The sequence below is a fragment of the Haematobia irritans genome, chromosome 2, assembly GCF_050003625.1.
Source record: "Haematobia irritans isolate KBUSLIRL chromosome 2, ASM5000362v1, whole genome shotgun sequence".
NCBI classification, from domain to species: Eukaryota; Metazoa; Arthropoda; class Insecta; order Diptera; family Muscidae; genus Haematobia; species Haematobia irritans.
In genome coordinates this window covers 131930014-131951524 of record NC_134398.1, presented here as the reverse complement: position 1 = coordinate 131951524, position 21511 = coordinate 131930014, and the positions used below count along the sequence as shown (strand labels likewise).

The following is a 21511-nucleotide window of genomic DNA, read 5'->3' as shown; positions in this document are numbered from 1 at the left end:
TAACATTCCACATTCCTCACCAGATGGATAAGGTGAACTAGGCATTTAAATAGCGTCTCATTTTTTTTGTAATTTAAATTGCACAATATTTGGTTAATTTAAACAATCAAACAACCGCCACCTCATAAATAAATTCAAATCACCAACAATCAAAATTCGCCCCTAACACGAATAATCATCTATTTCACATTTTTTATGGATGGAGGAAAGACATGCAGGTCTACTGCCAAAAACCGAATGCAGTTATTACAAAATTTCATATTGGAGCAAAATGCTTACACCATGAATGGCGCATTAAAAACAAACAAAAAAAAAGAAAAAACCGGTCTCAATGCCTAGATTGCATTATATCTATGGCTTAATGCTTCATTTTGGAATGTGTGCTCACTGGCCAATATTATTACCCAATCCAACCCAATCTAGCCGGTCTTTATTACTTATGAATTGAATGTTAAAATCATAAATATTGTCTTGGTTTTTGGGTTTGATTGCAATTTAATGGCATTATAACTCCACTCATACTATTTGGATTTTGGAAAAGTTCTCTTTGTTAAAGGGTGATACGGTCAAAATTTGGTCAATATAAACTTGACGTATTTCTTTCAATTTTGCATTTAAAAAACACCTGAACACCCCTCATTTTGAAGGTGTGTGTGTAGAATGTTGCCCCTGTTTTGATTTTGGAATTCACTCTTCAGTTGTCAAAATGCCGTCCAAGCAAGAAGAGCAGCGTATCAAAATTTTGCTCGCGCATCGCGAAAATCCGAGCTACTCGCACGCAAAGCTGGCAAAATCGCTAAAAGTTCATTTGTATATATTTGTTCCTCGTTTTTAGTTAATTTAACTAACGTACGCAAAAAATTATTAGAGTAAAGGAAACTTTCTCCAAACATAATAATTCCATGAACTAAAATAAAGTTAAATTGGCTTTAGTGAAATAGAGAGTTCGCTTTTTTCGAGTGGACATTTGTGAAAAAAATAATAAAATTAAATTAAAACAAGATAATTTTTTGAAATAAAAGTAACCAAATTTGTGAATCAGTTTAACATCTTGGGGTCGGTTTATATGAGGGCTATACCTAGCAGTGGTCCGATATAGCCCTTTTGCAATACCATACGACCTACATCAATAACATCTACTTGTGCCAAGTTTCAAGTGAATAGCTTGCTTGTTAGGAAGTTAGCGTAATTTCCACAGTGGACGTACGGTCGGACGGATATCGCTAGATCGACCCAGAATTTCACCACGACGCAGAATATGTGTACTGTTCGGGGTCTGAGACCACACGTAGAGAAGAAACATGATTGTCATAATCATATACGAAGAGTAAAATATGTTAATATGATATGAGCTATTTTTGCGGAGCCCATGTAACATTTTCACCTGCAACCATGTTGACTCAGTGAATATGGTCCTAAGAAAAATAAAATTGCCCTCATCTAAAATGTTATTATATTGATAAAAAATAAGTTCGTTTAAATCAAAGGACAATGGTCACGATCTAAAATGTTATGGTATTCGTCAAAAATGTTTTTCTTCCAGTTAAAAGAACATGGTCACAACCTAAAATGTTCTGATCTTTATGAAAAAACTTTTTTCGTCGTCGAAAAAGGACACCACTTGAGAAAAGAAAACACAAAATTAACTTTATTTATTTTCCTATAAACGAATTCCTTATTTATTTGTATTTATAATGTCGTGCAAGCACACATCACATATTTTTACACACTCTATTTTGGTGCAATTTCAACAATAAGCAATCATTCCATATTTACGTTATGCAAACGCAGACATCATTTAACTGCAAATAAAAATAAATTATGCTATATAGAAAATTCAGAACAAAAAACAGGTACATTTTTTCAAGTACACTTCCCTTCTTTTATGCTCATATGCATAAAACCACGTGCCACATACGAATGAATAAATTAACACAAAACACAGTAATCCCGTATCCTCCGTCCATTGCAAACAACAATCAACACCCGACTGACGCGCAAAATGAAAATTGTGTGTACCTGCTCAATTCTTTTCGCTGCAAAAAAGTTGAAAAAGTAAATGATCACAAAAATAATGTACATAGTTTTTATGACCATGTAATGGTGCTAGACATATCTATACGTTACCCATAAAAATATTTTTTTCCTTGCAAAAAAGTCGAAAAATTGTATGGTCAGGTACATGATCAATCACAATGGACTGAATAGTCTAAGTGAGCGTGATACATCGGGCTGCCACCTAACCTACATGATTTTCCCGTCCATGTAATGGCTCAAATTCTAACATTTAAATGATAGAACATGTTTGCCGCATTTGAGAACCATTTAAATGCTTATTGCCAGCATACATTTTTCTCGACTAGAAAATTATTTTCACAAAGATAAAATACATGGTTTTCGCGACAATTAAATTTCACTTTTTTCTGTGTGATGTGATGTAGTCTCCAAGTAGACACTTTAAATCTATCTTCGGCTAGCGTACCACCGATCAGCTCTGTTATCAAATCCTCCTGGATTTCTATACATTTCTAAGCAACCAGTTGTGACAAAGATTTTTCAAGGGAAACATTATACTTGATTCATGGTAGTGGGTGTTTAAGATTTGCCCCGGCCGAACTTAAGGCCATATTTAATTGTTTTGAATTCAATTAAAATTTTAATTACGTATACCTTAGTATTTCATAAGATCAAAGTGTCCTTTCATAGTTCATATCCATAAAATGTATCAAAGCCACTAGATCTGTACTAGCAACTTTCACCTTCTTCCAGTTGTATTGAAATAATTTAGAATCGTTTTTCTCTTTTCATTCCAGAGGAATCTAATATTTCTTCTCCTCTTTGCTCTACTCATCGACAGAGGGACAACATTCGGTTACGATTCGACATCATCATCATGTAGCCCAAACACAAAACAATCACGTAGAGGCCGTGCTCAAATGTTGGCTGCCATTCCCTGTGATCTAATCACTCAAGCATATTGTACTCAGCCAGGTGCCGCCTACCCATGGCACGCAGTGCGACGTTTCGTACATGAAAATCAAGGACTTATGAAGCGAATGTATGGTGATGTACGACACATCGCTGTATTGCGAGATGAAATTTTAAACAATGAAATCGATGTGGACGATATAGAGGCAGCGGCTGAAAGATATTCACGTGATGGTTACAATCGACGGGCTTCCAAATTAATGCATCACCGTGATGATTTTGAGAATTTCAAAATGAATGATGTTTTGAGAGAGCCTCATTTTAGGCCGGTTACAACGACCACTTCTACTTCGAGTACTAGCACAACAACTACAACAACGCAACCGCCTACAGCATCCACAACAGTTGAAGATGTAGAGTCCACAGTGGTGGCAAACGATATAGAACAGACCACAATAGATCCCATAAATGATGTGGATACTTCAACTATGAGTACAACCAATGGGGATGAAAAAAATGAAGAATTACCCATAGAATTGAAAAAAAATATTGCTACAGAGAATTTCACCACAAAATCTTCTTCTTCCGATTTGTTAGAAAAACAAGTCGCGATCGATGACGATGGTGATTTGACATTAACGCCCGATGATGATGATTTGGTAGATATCATTAATATTGAATTAAATAGCGTTTTTGAATCATCAAGTAATGCCAAATCTCCCAGTGAATTGGATGGTTCAAATATAGAAGTCGTACAGTCTCCCCAGCTTGGTGTGGGCAATACTACTACGGAAAATCTCAGTATTTCGTCCACTTCCTCAAAACTCGAAACAACAACAACGATTACAACTGTTCCATCTACATCCAGTCTTGTGGACACAAACTCATCAACAACTACAACGACCATGACCACGACCTCGACAACCACTACTAGCGCCACTTCCACCACATTAAAACCGGAGACAACTGCAGAAAGATCTCCTGCTAAACAACAAAGGAAACCCTTTGTACCTTCTTCATCGACCAAACATCACCGCCAAAGACCTCAGCAATTGCAAAAGGTCGAATCCACCATATCGGCTAAATTAAAATTGAAAATTAATCCTACACAGGCTACACCGCCAAGGACAACAACAATCTCTACCCCGGTGCCTAAGAATAACACAAATACATCATCCACCTCCAGTACAATAACAACACCCTTGACATCGACCAAAACATCACCATTTAAAAGTCATTTGAATAAGAATTATAATCGGTATACGACAACGAACAACAAATATAATGTTCCCTCAACAGGTCCTTCGGCTGCGCCATCAGCCCAAACGCCACTGAAACCCAACTCCGATCTATTGTTGGGTGAAAAGATTCGTAAGCCTGTTAGCAATGTTACACCTGCAGCCGCAGCAGTTGCCAATAAGCCGATAATGAGAGATGGACAACTGTTCCAGGATACTATGAAACAAGAGCCTGCTCCAATTGTCAACGTTAGAGGAGTGTAAGTATAGAACTTTCCATCAAATAGATTCTATCAATAGATCGTATTTGGAAAATCGTCTAGGTATAAATTCTTGGTTTTATTTAACTGAAATTTAGAGCATATGATATTTTAGCTTCAAGAAAGAATTTCAGAACAAGTCGATACCAAGGCAATTGGTTTATCACATACCACGGAGGATTATCTTATGACAAAATATGATAAACATCAGATTTAGGGTAATCGGTGCCTGTACCTAACTTCGTGATAGGAATTTCGGATATACGGACGGTCACACTGCAAGACTAGAGATGTGTGTATGAGAGAAATTTCACTCACACTCACGCACAATCGTGAAACAAAATGTTTATGAAAACCAGTCCTCACGCACGCTCACGAACGAACTACTTTCAAAGACTCACGCACGATTCACGACAATTCACGGACATTTTCCAACCGGGAATGAGCAAAGCTATCAAAATTCATGAATAGATTATAGTTCGACAGCTAAATTAATTTCAGTTAACATACGAGTAAGAATTATATCTTGATTTTATTTTTCGTGAGCGTGAGTTTGCAGAAATTTTATTCACGCACATTCAGAAACCGATTTTATTTATAGTAGGGTCTCCGACATGAAGCCATAAATGTGTCAATTATAAGCGTCTGGTGTCCCTTCTGTGCTCTTACACCTTACTACATTTGGAGCTATGTTTGGGTCCTTATTTTCATTTAGGTGTTCGAATTTTGTTTCATCGCGTACAATGCAAGTCAATGCAAAAACTGATCCAATTTGGGCAAACCAGAACTGTGGATTATGAGCCCGAAACGAAAGAAGTTTATGGAGAGTAGTAAAGTTTATCCAGTGATGTTCCCGTGAAATTGGAGGTTGATGTTGGACCCTTCCCCTTTTCGAATATGATTGCTGATATTGAGCTTCCATATTGATAATTGAGTGATTTGGGGATGAATTTGTTGTTAGTTTGCGATATTTATTATTTGATGGAGATTGATTCGATCTGGTGAACGGAACATACTTTTTTGCATATAGACTTTGAAAATCCGGCTTTTTCCACGACAATTTTCACAGTTACAAAAATTTGAAAACACATTGTATTCAAACTTTAAGCAAATAGTAGTTTCTCTGGAAAATTTTGCAAATTACCTTTGAATAAAAATTTCAAATTATTATTATCAAAAATTCTTCAATATGTCTTATTAAAAAAAATAGTTTGAAATCAAATCTAAGTACACTAAAAAAAAGTGAACCCTCTATTTCACGAAAGCCAAATTAACTTTATTTTAGTTCATGGACTTATTATGTTAGCAGAAAGTTTTCTTTACTCTAATAATTGTTTGCATATGCTAGTTAAACGAACTGAAAAATGGGAAAAAATTGGACACAAATGAAGCATAGAGATTTACTACATTCGTATTTTCACAAATGGGCACATATTGAACTTTTTATGTCTTTCATTCTTGCAATTTTGAAGTCCAATTTTTTCCTTCAAACAAGAAAATTTTCTTTAACCAGTGAAAAAAATTAATTATGTCTAATAAATTTTCTTGAATTTGTCGAAAAAAATTTACTTATTTTTGTGATATCGGCGTGGTATTATCGTTTGTAATACCGTTTAGTTAAAATTTTCTAAAAGTAATCCAAATTTTCGAAAATTAACTAATGTTGACTTCTTGGTGGATTCACTGTATCCTGTAAGTATTTTTGATATTTACTACGTTTTTACGTTTTATACAACTTTCTGACAGTAGAAAACCAAAAAAAACTTGCTACTCGCACCATCTCTGGGCCCAAATTTTAACCGGATCTGATGAAATTTGCTTTTCCAGTAGGCTCAAGAAGTAAAATCTAGGGATCGGTTAATATGGGGGCTATATATAATTATGGTCCGATATAAACCAATTTTTGAATGGCTGTTAGAGGAAAAATGGATCGAAGTACTTCGTTTGTTGCACAAAGCAACGTTTTATCCTAAAAATTAAAGTAAAAAATATTGATATGAATAAAACCAATACCGACCTACAAACGTTATTAGGACAAATTCAAAGGGCTTCTCACCGAGCCTTGCCTTTCCCTACTTCAGCTTATCATCATTATACGCCACACTGTGGAACAGGGTATTATAAGTTAGTGCATATGTTTGTAACACCTAGAAGGTGACGAGATAGACACATGGTGTCTTTGGCAATAATGCTCAGGGTGGGTCCCTGAGTCGATATAACCATGTCCGTCTGTCCGTCCCTCCGTCCGTCTGTTTGGGAACACATTTTTGTGATCAAAGTCTAGGTCGCAATTTAAGTCCAATCGCCTTCAAATTTGGCACATGTTCCTAATTTGGGTCAGAATAGAACCCTACTGATTTTGGAAGAAATCGGTTCAGATTTAGATATGGCTCCCATATATATCTTTCGCCCGATATGCACTAATATGGACCTAGCAGCCAGAGTTTTATAGCGATTTGCTTGAAATTTTGTACAAACATAACACTTAGTCGTATAGTCAAGTGTGCCATATTTGATTGAAATCGGTTCAGATTTAGATATAACTCCCATATATATCTTTCGATATGGACCGATATGGACTTATATGGCCCCAGAAGCCAGATTTTTTGCCGAATTTGGTAGAAATTTTGCACTAGAAGTACAATTAGTAGTACAATCAAGTGTGCAAAATTTGATTGAAATCGGTTCAGATTTAGATATAGTTCCCATATATATCTTTCGCCCGATACGGACTAATATGGTCGTAAAAGCCAGAGTTTTGGTCCAATTTGGTTGAAATTTTGCACAGGGAGTAGATTTAGCATTGTAGCTATGCGTGCCAAATTTGGTTGAAATCGATTCAGATTTAGATATAGCTCCCATATATATCTTTCACCCTATATGCACTTATATTTAGATATAGCTTCCATATATATTTTTCGCCCGACATGGACTTATATGGCCCCAGAAGCCAGAGTTTTGGCCCAGTTTGGTTGAAATTTTGCACTAGGAGTACAATTAGTAATATAGTCATGTGTGCCAAATTTGATTGAAATCGGTTCAGATTTAGATATACCTCCCATATATATGTTTTTCTGATTTCGACAAAAATGGTCAAAATACCAACATTTTCCTTGTTAAATCGCCTCTGCTTAGTCAAAAAGTTGTAAAAATGACTCTAATTTTCCTAAACTTATAATACATATATATCGAGCGATAAATCATAAATAAACTTTTGCGAAGTTTCCTTAAAATTGCTTCAGATTTAAATGTTTTATTTTTTTACTAAAATTGTTTTCCACCCTAGTGCATTAGCCAACTTAAATTTTGAGTCTATAGATTTTGTAAAAGTCTATCAAATTCTTTCCAAATCGAGTGATATTTAAATGTATGTATTTGGGACAAACCTTTATATATAGCACCCAACACATTTAACGGATGTGATATTTATGGTATCGAAAATTTAGTCCTACAAAGTGGTGCAGGGTATAATATAGTAAGCCCCGCCCGACTTTAGACTTTCCTTACTTGGTTTTTACTAAAATTGTGTTCCACCCTAGTGCATTAGCCAACTTAAATTTTGAGTCTATAGATTTTGTAAAAGTCTATCAAATTCTGTCCAAATCGAGTGATATTTAAATGTATGTATTTGGGACAAACCTTTATATATAGCACCCAACACATTTGACGGATGTGATATGGTATCGAAAATTTAGAGCTACAAAGTGGTGCTGGGTATAATATAGTCGGCCCCGCCCGACTTTAGACGTTCCTTACTTGTTCCTACTTAAGACTCTGGAGAGGATGATAGATATTTATCTTAGAACTAGCGTCGATTCAAGTTTGCTCTCGAAACGACAGAATGCATACTCGAAGTGCAGGTCTACTGAGACCGCATTACATGAACTAGTTAGCTTTATTGAAAGCTCACTATCTGTCAAAGAATACACAATCGTGGCGTTTCTAGACATCGTAGGGGCGTTCAATAACGTCCATCCGAGCTCGATATTAAATGGACTGACAACTCTGAATGTTGATCCAGGTATACTTAGGCTGTTAGACGAACTTCTAAAGAAGAGACGCATTTCAGCCCCACTAGGACAAGCAAACATACAAAGGTATGTGAACAGAGGCACTCCTCAAGGAGGAGTTCTATAACCTCTTCTTTGGAATATTGCTATAAACAACCTTCTGGCTTCCCTAGAAAAAAAGGATAAAAGTGGTAGCATACGCAGATGATGTGGCGCAGGGGAAAATTCCCATCAACAGTTAGAGATATTATACAGAGAACCCTCCGGATGACTGAGAAACGGGCGAAAGATAATGGTCTTGGGGTAAATCCTGCAAAGACAGAACTAGTCATGTACTGCAAGGATCGCAAAAGTCCCACGGTTAGGCCCATTTCCTTAGGGGGTATTGAAATTCCCTTTGGCGACTGTGCAAAATACCTTGACGTAATTTTGGACAGGAAGCTGAACTTTAAACTTAATATTGAAGAAAGAGCGAGGAAAGTAACGGTAGCTTTATACTCGTGCAAAAAGGCAATAGGGAAAAAGTGGGGACTACAACCAAAAATTGTGCATTGGCTATACACGGCAGTGGTTAGACTTATAATCCTATATGGTGTTGTAGTCTGGTGGCCGGCACTTTACCAGCCGACAAGTTTAGACAAAGTTCAGCGTATGGCGTGCTTGTGTATCTCAGGTGCATTCAGCTTTCCTAACATCTGGCGGAAATATGGTCTTGGTGATATGAACATCAAATTTGAAACTGATGTAGCGATGATATGAGAAGCTGTGTTCACTTAAAACCTGCCACTCAGATATCATTTCATTCAGTTCTTGCGAGGCGAGGTCCAAAACCTCTTGCCTGTTTTTAGTGACAAAGGTTTGGGCATCTCCCTTGTTGCAAACTACCAGATTAGTACGCAAAATAAACTCTATTAACGACTCTCCCCTTGCATTAGTATCACTACTTCCCCATATACTATGATGTGCATTCGCATCCCATAATGAGTTTCGTCTTTGTTTTCAGTGACTCCTCCACTAAGGTCTTAACGGCACATGGAGGCATCTCCCCGTCATGTCCCATGTAGACCGAAGATACCTAATATTTGCATTTGGCTATTTCTAACCTGCAACGACAGTGTCTGTATTGCAAAAACAAGTTGAGCTCGTTTTTAGCAATTATACAGGCTCGATTTACATCATTACCAGTATACTGCAATAGTTTGAACCCCGGAGTACTTAATTCACATATTTTGTTTCTATAAACATATGGTTCTTGAATAAGAACTATATCTATGTTCCCTTTCATCAGGATAACTTTTAAGGCAGCACATGCAGCCTTACAATGATGAAGATTTATCTGGAGGATCCGTAGGACCATCGAGATTTTCAACAACCGTCACATCAGCCGCTTCAATCGAGTCATCAAGAATGTTCTCTTCAGAGATCTCGGTGACTCTCGCAATAACCATAGGTTCAACTTTGGTGAGTTCTGAGGCAATAGAAACCTCCTCTCGCATACGGTGTCTATCCATGTCTTCAACTTTGGTATCTCCCTCGACTTCGCAAGAGGATCCGCTTACTTCTGATTCAGACAGAGGCTTGTCCATTTCTGAATCCTTTAGCTGATCGTTTTTATATACCTTCATTTGGATATAATGAAAGCCATAACATACACGGCCCTGGGACTTTGCTAGATGTGGCAAAGACTGAGTGTTCAATATAAACACTGCATGCCGTCTTGGTCCATCCACTTCATCCAAACGGCCAATCTTCCAATCAGCTGTTGGAAGATTTGGATTGCATCGTTTCAGTCTATTTAAAATAGATTCAGGGTCAGAAGGGTTTGCAGGTATCCAGGCATGTGCTCTAGGTCTAGCCGGTATGTCTTTCTTCTCGACTAACTCTAGAGCAGCTCCTTCCAAACTTCACCAATTAGTATCAGAGCAGCTTTAAAACATTCTATAGACCTCTGGTCCTCAAATGCGACTAGCTTAAAACGTCCTTGATACCAACCAGCCTCTTGGTGTCGAGGATCTGGACCGGGAAACTTTTCCAGCACCTGTGAGTAGACGACAGACAGAGCATTCTCAATTTCCCCCCATTTTTGCTTTGGAACCATACCGTCCAATGCTCCTTTGTTAATAATAGCCATCTTAAGGCTGTCTTTAGCAACTGAGGCAAACGATCTTTGATGCCTTTTGGAGGATGGCAGCTCATCCGGTGATCGTTCCCTTTTTCCAGCCTCAAGAATTCCTTGAGCCCATTTTAAGGAATCGCTTTGTTTAGCCGACAGCTTGCTTGGGTCGACTGATCCTAACTTCTTTAGGATAAACAAAGCATTTCTGCGTTCCTTGAATCTCTTTCGTGAGGGATTACCTCCTTTTGATGTCGTTACCTTTGAAAAAGTACGACTTGTCAAAGTGTCGCCACCTGTCGACCCGTCTACAGGTCGACTAATTGGGCCTAACTCTTGGTCATTGCCCAAATTTATAACTCCAGTCGATACCCGTCCACTGGGCCCTGAAGTTAGCAACCCAGTGGATGACTTTGAATTTCGTAATAGGTAGTAGGTACCTATTACGATGAGTTTATCCGCTATGAAAAAACACGTCCGTTCCGTTCGACGGTTGAATAATAACTACCTTACATATTCCAGGGGAACTAGAATCTGTTGGTATGCCTCTGGCTACCTGCAAGCTCTTACTGCGTGAGAAGGCTGTCATGATGGCAAATGTTCGATGGGAGAGTTGCAAGGGTTGTACGACACCAAGCAAATATGGCCCCATTTAAACTTAAACCGCACACTAGATATGCTAGTGTTCTCGAGACGCCAGATATCACTCCTGATATCTGCTATAACGGGTCGCTGATTGATAGGCGATTTTGCAAAAACTATTGGCGCGAAATGTAATGACTATTGTATGAGCTGTCATGATGCGGAGGAAAAGGAATCAATAAAACACCTCTTGTGTGATTGTCCTGCATTTTGTGTAAGGCGTAAGCAAATTTTAGGGGCATATATCTTCAGATTACTGGCGGACCTGGAAAACGTTAACTTAAGCTGTCTGCTAATGTTTTTGGAACAATATGGTTGGTTCAACAGAAGAAAATAATCGAGAAGGTTCAGCGGTTAAAACTAGAAGTGCCCATATGTAATAGGTACTTTTAGTTAATGTGGTATCACAATGGATTGAATAGTGTAAGTGAGCCTGAATCTTAATCGGGCTGCCACTTTAAGCTAAGCTAACCTAACCTAACCTTTCCTCCTTAAAAAAACAGTTTTGGACATCCTGTATATTTGACAAAGCTCTTTAATACTCTGTAATACGCGCTTATGCAAATTATGAAATGATTTTGTGAATAATGTAATGTTTCATCACTCTTATAAACATTGGCTCTAACATATTATGTTTGTTATCTTTTTTCAGTAATGCATGTCCGGTAAAAGAAGAAGTGGTCGCCCCATTCTGGGCCAACAACACTCGAGGTGAAGTGTTAGCTCTGCTCAATCTTTATCCATTCGAACAGTATGTACACTGGGAAAAATGTACACACGAACATAAACAAATGTATTGTCGTGAAGGATGTCGCTGTGAACAACAATATCGTCTACATCGTCTCTTGGCCTATGATCCTCATAACGAATGTCGTGGTATATTCTCAGATTGGTTTAGATTTCCATCATGTTGTATATGCAAGTGCTATAATATACCATTGGACTTTAGAGCGACATCGAGATCACCACGTTCGGAGGGTGGCAGTGGAGGTGGTGAGACCAGCGATCGAAGGCATCCAATTGAAATAGCCGAAGAACAAGTTAAAAACGCCATATACGAACATGCCACAGAAGATTGGTATAGACCTAAAGATGAATTTGATTTCTTCGAAGGTTAAGCGAAAATCTTAGCTGAATTTAGATATTATTTACAAGGTGAAATCGAATATACTATGTATTTGTTAAAAATGAAATTCATAGGCAGCCGCTATAAAAAGGAAACTAAATTTCGAATGGTGTTCAGAATAAATTTTATATTACTAAATGTGATTTGTGTCTTAGGAACCATACTCAAACATCCCAGCGAAAAAATTTGGAAGTTGTTCCAAAGACTTTCAAAAATGTCATTCCAAAGATGTTCTTTATTTTAACTACACAGGAAGTTCTTTCAATTAAATTTTTTTATAACTCGCTTTTTTCATATTTTTAATGAGTAATTTTAACTTTTTTGTTTCAAATAGGTTAAAAACAGATTACGAATTAATAAAATGGTACAAATTATTAAAATTTTGTCAAAACAAATGCTAAATTCTTTAACTAGTAAAAAAAAACTTTTACTATTATAAAAAAATAATAGTAAAAAATTAACTTCATATGGAACTGAAGACATTTTTGCAATTTTTAACTCCAATTTATTCAAACTTCGAAATTTTCTTTAACTACCCAGCAAAAAAAGCGTCGCCAAAAAAGTAATGAAAATGTTTTTTTTTGGATCCAGAAGTGGTGCATAACTGACGCAGAAGCGATGAATTTAACATGGGCTTGTCATAGGAGAGAAGTCTTCCATTTCAACTGCCGTTGCACTGAATTTGCATGACTTCTTTAGGTGTGATCCGAATTCAATGTTTTGGATGTAAATTAAAAAATTCTGTGATATTTCGTCAAATAAATAATTTTTATAATTTTTAATGGATTCTAACGCTAGTCGGAAACTGACCTCAAATATTTTCAAAAATTCACAATTTTTTCAGATCGGATTTAACATTTTTTTCGACAAAATTTAAATGATTTGTACCATTTTATGAACGCTTACTCTGTTTTTAACCTAATTGAAACAAAACAAGTATATACGGCCGTAAGTTCGGCCAGGCCGAAGCTTATGTACCCTCCACCATGGATTGCGTAGAAACTTCTTCTAAACACTGCCATCCACAATCGAATTACTTAAGTTGCGGTAACGCTTGCCGATGGCAAGGTATCTTAAAACCTCCTAACACCGTCTTCTAAATTGTATGTAAGTCCATACGTGGTATATATTAAACCAAAAAAGATCGATCAAATACGTATATAATTCAGTTCAAAAAATTTTGTATAGAAATAAAATTTTGACAAAATTTTCTACAGAAATAAAATTTTAACAAAATTTTCTATAGAAATAAAATTTTGACAAAACTTTCTATAGAAATAAAATTTTGACAAAATTTTCTATAGAAATAAAATTTTAACAAAAATTTTTTATAGAAATAAAATTTTAACAAAATTTTCTATAGAAATAAAATTTTGGTAGATTTTTTTTGGCTCGAGTGGCAACCATGATTATGAACCGATATGGACAAATTTTTGTGTGATTGGAGATCGGCTATATATAACTATAGACCGATAAGGACCAATTTTGGTATGGTTGTTAGCGGCCATATACTAACACGACGTTCCAAATTTGAATCGGATCGGATGAATTTTGCTCTTCCAAGACGCGCCGGAGGTCAAATCTGGAAAACAGTTTATATAGGTGCTGTATATAATTATGGACCGATGTGGACCAATTTTTGCATATACCAACACCATGTACCAAATTTCAGCAAGATCGGGTGAAATTTGCTTCTCTTTGAGGCTCCGCAAGCCAAATCTGGAGATCGGTTTATATGGTTATTTTTGCATGGTAGTAGGAGACGATATACCAACACCATGTACCAAATTTCAGCCGGATCGGATGAAATATGTTTCTGTTAGAGGCTCCACAAGCCAAATCTGAGGGTCCCTTTATATGGGGGCTATACGTAAAAGTGGACCGATATGGCCCATTTGCAATACCATCCGACCTACATCAATAACAAGTACTTGTGCCAAGTTTCAAGTCGATAGCTTGTTTTGTTCGGAAGTTAGCGTGATTTCAACAGAAGGACGGACGGACATGCTTAGATCGACTCAGAATTTCACCACGACCCAGAATATATATACTTTATGGGGTCTTAGAGCAATATTTCGATGTGTTGCAAACGGAATGACAAAGTTAATATACCCCCATCCTATGGTGGAGGGTATAAAAAGTTAAAATTACCCATTAAAAGTATGAAAAAAACCAAGATATACAAAATTGAATTAAAATAACTTCCTGGGTAGTTAAAATAAAGAACATCATTTGGAGTGCATCTTCTGGAAGTGCTTTTAAAGTTGTGCCTTTGGAAGAACTTCCATATTTTTTTGCTGGGTAGTAAAAAAAATAATTCTGTTTAATAAATTTTCTTGAATTTGTCGAAAAATATTTACTTATTTTGAGATCTGCGTTTTTCAGTTTTTCAGCTGGGGCTTTTCAATGAAATTACGTAAGGCTAGACATCATGGTTTGATATCTACAGAAATGAAACATTTTCTTAAGGCCTTAAGAATAAAAAGAATGAAATGTCTGCACAGGCTTCTCCATATATTTCTAAAGAATTTTAAGGCATGACATAGATTAGATCATATTTTACAATATTTTGCCCAAGATTTTCAATATAAGGCTTTTCCTCGGGAATACCTTTAAATTCGTCTCTAAGATTTTAAGGAAACATTTTAATTCTACACCTCACTATTTTTTATAGCAATGTCTATGACTTATCTTCGAGTTTTCCATAGTAAGTTTTTGGAATCCCAAAGAAGTCAAAGTAAAATAGAAATATAAACCGAGGTGTAAAAAAAATTTTTTTTCTATAGAAGTGTCATCATAAGTTTCACTCCATCTTGTAATTAAATATCTCAAATCTGATGGGCTTTTCGTATGTGTTTAAATATATGGGAAATGTTTTATTAGTTTAGAATATAAAATTATATTTGTTTAATTGTTGTGAATTTTTGTATTTGTTTTATTTTGTATATAAATACCTGAAAAATTTTATGTAAACTAGTCCCAAAATTGTTAAGTTTTTTTATTATTTATATCATATATTTAAAATATAAGCAAACAAACTATAATACGATTCTCACAAATGAAATGTTGCATAAAATTTCCTTTATTCTTAGAAGAATTTTCTACAATAAATACTTCTAATGGCATAACAAGAATTTGGTCTGAATTTGCGGAGAAAATTTATCAAAAGTTTTTATATTCTCTAAGACAAAAATAAATAAATATATGTTTTTTTATTAATTTATTGTAAATATATATATTTTCTAAGGAAAGTTATACATAAGTTAGTTAATAACGCATAGTAATGCAAAAAATAAATGGAGCGTTTTGTACCTTGAAAATACTTTAGAACTATTGAGTCTCTTAAACTTGAGAGTTTTGTTCAATGTTTTAAATTGTATAGTTATATAACAAATTACAATATATTATCATTCATAAAATATAACATTGGTATATGCTTTTACAAACGAAAATTTTAAAATTTTTCTAAATCAATTCTTTTTTTTTATATCAACTACCAAAGTGAAATAAATTTATTGATCCTATTTTTTAAGAATATGATGTAAATTGATTTTTTTTCAATACAGTGCACTCGCGGTAACGTGAACTAATTAAAACCAAGAAAGTTCATGTTAGCGAACTTCAGTGAATTTCAGAACAAAACATACCCATATTCAGGAGTTTTACATGTTCTAGCGTGATAGTCTTTTATTTTTGTTATTAGTAATATTAAAAACTTAATTTAATTTCATGAAAAAATAAAACAAGAGATCGGAAAATATCAGTGGACATTGATAAGGCAATTTAGATCCAAATTAGATCACTGAAAAATTCCGTAGGTGTATTTAAAATTGTATTTGGCATTGTGAATCTGCCTTTAACGTCAAATTTCATGTTTTTCAGCGTTACGGAGTAGTTAATGTAATCGTGTAAAAAATCGTGTTCACGTTACCGCGAGTGCACGGTTTGCAGAGAAAAATGATTTATTTAATATATACCAATGTTATATTTAAGAGGCCATATAATCGTATCAAATTAAAGTTTATTTATATATTTATTATGTTACATGCATTCATTACATCGTTATTTATAAATCATTTCAGTTTCATAACCACAATACATCCATGCATTTTTAGCAAATAAGAACTTTATTATTTATATATACATTCATATATTTTTAAATTTATAAATTATCATTATTGTATATTTTAAGGCTAGTGATAATGAAAACAATTTGATTTGTTATATTTATATAGTTAAATCATAAACAAAATATAAATTTGTACTTCTACACTTAACAACTTTATACTCGTATATCAATATTTTAGATTATTTTTGTTTATTTTAAGTTTTCTGATTGTTTTTACAAATATATATATTTTCATTTACCACTTAAAAAAATCGAATTGTTTTTATGGGTAATGGATACAGTTGCCACGTGAGTTAAAAATTATCTGCCAAAACTTTAAGAAAACTCTACCAAAAATTTAGCTAATTTATAAAATTCTTATTTGAACTCTTTGATCACATTTGGAGGTTCCTTCGCTCAAAAAAATACATTCCCCCCCAATTTTCTTTCATCTCGCTAATTGTATCATCCCTTTATCTCTCATTTCAACATATTCTACACTACTTTCTGTTCTGTAAAAAAAAAAAAAAAAAAAAAAAAAACAAAGCAGAAGCAACACACAATCCACTGGGCAATATAGATTTTTTACTCATTTATTTATAGACCAGTGTATAATGCTCACATGAAGCACATTTAAAGTAACTTCGTTTAAAGAAAACAAACAACCTTAGTCTGGTGTTCAATTTATGTTTTTATTTTATATTTTTATTTACGGAAAAACTAAATTTTTATACCCTCCACAATAGGATGGGGGTATATTAACTTTGTCATTCCGTTTGTAACACATCGAAATATTGCTCTAAGACCCCATAAAGTATATATATTCTGGGTCTTGGTGAAATTCTGAGTCGATCTGAGCATGTCCGTCCGTCCGTCTGTTGAAATCACGCTAAATCCGAACGAAACAAGCTATCGACTTGAAACTTGGCACAAGTAGTTGTTATTGATGTAGGTCGGATGGTATTGCAAATGGGCCATATCGGTCCACTTTTACGTATAGCCCCCATATAAACGGACCCCCAAATTTGGCTTGCAGATCTTCTAAAAGAAGCAAATTTCATCCGATCCGGCTGAAATTTGGTATATGGTGTCAGCACAATCATGCAAAAATTCACATCGGTCCATAATTATATATAGCCCCCATATAAACCGATCACACGATTTGGCTTGCGGAGCCTCTAAGAGAAGCAAATTCCATCCGATACGGCTGAAATTTGGTACGTGGTGTAAGTATATGGTCTCCAACAACTATGCAAAAATTGGTCCACATCGGTCAATAATTATATATAGCCCCGATATAAACCGATCCCCCGGTTTGGCTTGCGAAGCCTCTAAGAGAAGCAAATTTCATCCGATCCGGTACATGGTGTTAGTATATGGTCTATAATGACCATGCAAAAATTGGTCTACATCGGTCCATAAGTATGTATAGCCCCCATATAAACCGATCACCAGATTTGACCTCCGGAGCCTCTTGGAAGACCAAAATTCATCCGATTCGGTTGAAATTTGGTACGTGATGTTAGTATATGGTATCCAACAATCATGCAGGAATTGGTTCATATCAGTCCCTAATTATATATAGCCCCCCCCATTATTTCAATTCTGGCTCTCTAAATACCGTGCAAAAGTCCATACACCCAGAAAAAACTGCCTTCGAAACTAAAGGAAAAAATGTTCATCAATATGGTTTATCCATTTTATTACCCTTAAGGTAAATTTTTGTGAGAAATAATAAAATTTACTTGTTTCAGTAAAAAAATCCTAAACTACAGTTTAGGATTTTTTTACTTACAAGCAGTTAGGAATAGTTCATTAACTAGAATAAGGCATGGAATTTTACTCATACAGTTTTCTTCGCTGGGTATAAGAATTTACTACTGAACAAGAAAATTTTATTCACCGATAACAAAGCATTCGTAAAAATAAACAAAAACCGAACTAAAACCAAGTTTCCTCAAAATTAGTAAAATTTCTTATAAAATGATAATTGCGACTTCCTTTGTAATAGAAAGTCTTTCATACATACGAACAACACTTGGCATAGAAAAATATTTTAGTTCATTCGTACTAAGAAGTATGCAATCCTTTCAAAACTTAAGGAAACACACTTGTTAGAATATAGGAAATTTTCCTATAGTTCTATTGTCTACCTGTTATCGATACCTGTCATCGTAATCGATGCGTTTGCGCGTGGGTGTAATCGATATGTTTGCGCTTGGGTTGTTTTTTTAGTTGGAATTGCGTTGTTGTGGTATACGGAGAGATTGTTAAAAAATAATATGGTAAAATAATATAATAAATAACAAATAAAATATATAAAATATTTGTTATTTTAAATTAGTGAGAAAAATTTTCGTTTTTTGAAAACAAATCTATCAATGTTCGTGGTGGTGTATAAAGAAAGAAAACACCAGCAGAATAACAACCCTTTCATTTGTCTTCATTTTGGAATCTTCAATTATCAGGTAATATTCAGTGACGCTAACCTTTTGTAACAAAAATGGTTTATGATTTTTTATATTTGTAGGTATTGAAATTATAAAAGGAGGACAAAATCGTTAGGCAGCAACTTATTAAAAGTGAAAGGTACAAGAAGAAAAATGCGTTTTACGGTTGATGACATTACATGGAAATTGAAAATAGTGGAATAATAAACTAGTATTTCAAGGCCAGTCGATGCTGTTGATTCTTAATAAATATATTTAATATATTAATAAAACGTGTATTTTATTGAAGAAAAAATTGCCTATATAAATAAATAAAATTGTATTTAAAAACGAAGGTAAGCAGTTCTAATTATGAAGTAAAAGTTTTACCACAAATGTGTAAGATTTGTCCAAATGAATGAAAAATTTTCAATAAAATCATTCCATATATGAATTCAAATCAGTTAAATTTTTTCATTCTGTAGTATAGTGGTACATAAATATAGGAAAACGTTAACTAATATATGGAATGCTTTATACCTAATTTCTACGAAAATCACATCGTTCAAACAAATAAAAATGTCTTTGGCGCTATACGAAGTTCAACTTTCTTCACAATGAGTTAATTTTAACTTAAAGAAGGGGTCACTTTTTTCTGGGTGTGAATTCGGATCACACCTTAAGAAGTGATGTAAATTCAGTGCAACAGCTGCTGAAATGGGGGACATCCTTCCTATGACAGTTCTCCGCCAATTTTACACAGCTCCGAGACCCAAAAAGAACTTTTTCACTAGTTGTTTGGCGACGCTTTGTTGCACCATTATTAATATGTGCATTTATGAAAGAATAATTTTAATATCAATTACTATTTATTTAATTAAATTGACTACAAATCAGACTAAACAAAATAGTAAAAGGGCTTTAGACATTAAACTAAACATAAATTTAGGAACTTAAATCATAAGTTCAACCACAGCTTTATTTCATAAATATCAGACGTCAAGCAGACACTTATAATAAAGAAACTAACTTACAATTTAGAAGACAATGTTAAGAAATAACACTATATATGCCATCGGCAAATGCTACCACAACCCAAGTAATTCGATTGTGCATGAAAGTCTTTAGCGCAACTTTGTGTATTTACTTGTTTAATTTTATATAAAAACCAGTAAGGAAAGTCTAAAGTCGGGCGGGGCCGACTATATTATACCCAGCACCACTTTGTAGATCTAAATTTTCGATACCATATCACATCCGTCAAATGTGTTGGGGGCTATATATAAAGGTTTGTCCCAAATACATACATTTAAATATCACTCGATCTGGAAGAATTTGATAGACTTCTACAAAATCTATAGACTCAAAATTTAAGTCGGCTAATGCACTAGGGTGGAACACAATGTTAATAAAAAAATATGGGAAACGTTTAAATCTGAAGCAATTTTAAGGAAACTTCGAAAAAGTTTATTTATGATTTATCGCTCGATATATATGTATTAGAAGTTTAGGAAAATTAGAGTCATTTTTACAACTTTTAGACTAAGCAGTGGCGATTTTACAAGGAAAATGTTGGTATTTTGACCATTTTTGTCGAAATCAGAAAAACATATATATGGGAGCTATATCTAAATCTGAACCGATTTCAACCAAATTTGGCACACATAGCTATAATGCTAATTCTACTCCCTGTGCAAAATTTCAACTAAATCGGAGTTAAAAATTGGCCTCTGTGGTCATATGAGTGTAAATCGGGCGAAAGCTTTATATGGGAGATATATCCAAATCTGAACCGATTTCAAGCAAATTTGGCACGCATGTTACAACGCTAATTCTACTCCCTATGCAAAATTTCAACTAAATCGGAGCAAAAAATTGGCCTCTGTGGGCAAATGAGTGTAAATCGGGCGAAAGCTATATATGGGAGCTATATCTAAATCTGAACCGATTTTGCTGATATTTTGCAAGTTTTTCGAGACTCATAAAATATTCGGATGTACGGAATTTGAGGAAGATCGGTTGATATACACGCCAATTATGACCAGATCGGTGAAAAATATATATGGCAGCTATATCTAAATCTGAACCGAAAATCAATAGGGATCGTCTTTGAGCCGAAACAGGACCCTATACCAAATTTTAGGACAATCGGACTAAAACTGTGAGCTCTACTTTGCACACAAAAATACATCAACATACAGACAGACAGACAGGCGGACATCGCTAAATCGACTCAGAATTTAATTCTAAGCCGATCCGTATACTAAAAGGTTGGTCTATGATTACTCCTTCTTGGCGTTACATACAAATGCACAAACTTATTATACCCTGTACCACAGTAGTGGTGAAGGGTATAACAATGGAAAATCATAAATGGGTTTTAAAATTCTGGGGGGGGGCTAAAATTTTTCTGGGGGGTCTAAGCCCCCTCCCCAGAGGCCTTCCTACGCTTTTGCGATTGTCCTACATTGTTTTTATTTTTTCTATACCTGCCACCATAGAATGGAGATGGGGGTATAATAAGTTTGTCAGTCACATCGAAAAATCGATTTTCGACTACATAAAGTATACATATTCTTGATCAGGGAGAAATTCTAAGACGATATAACCATGTCCGTCTGTATGTTGTAATCACGCTACAGTATTCAATAATGAAA

At 34.8% G+C, this 21511-nt stretch overlaps 1 protein-coding gene and 1 long non-coding RNA gene across 2 annotated transcripts in view; both read left to right on the top strand.

Moving 5' to 3' along the window:
* The window catches only part of spz4 (Spaetzle domain-containing protein 4), a 64323-nt gene extending 50820 nt beyond the window's left edge, over nucleotides 1-13503 (top strand). Inside the window, exons 2-3 of the mRNA XM_075296189.1 lie at nucleotides 2814-4426; nucleotides 11844-13503. Coding sequence (XP_075152304.1) covers nucleotides 2814-4426; nucleotides 11844-12309 — 2079 coding nt within the window. The 3' untranslated portion in view covers nucleotides 12310-13503. The remainder of the gene's footprint in view (nucleotides 1-2813; nucleotides 4427-11843) is intronic.
* Nucleotides 13504-18690: 5187 nt separating this feature from the next.
* LOC142224030 (uncharacterized) lies at nucleotides 18691-19147 on the top strand. Its single transcript, XR_012719003.1, has 2 exons — nucleotides 18691-18893; nucleotides 18956-19147. It is a non-coding gene; the product is annotated as an uncharacterized LOC142224030 (long non-coding RNA).
* Nucleotides 19148-21511: the final 2364 nt, after the last annotated feature.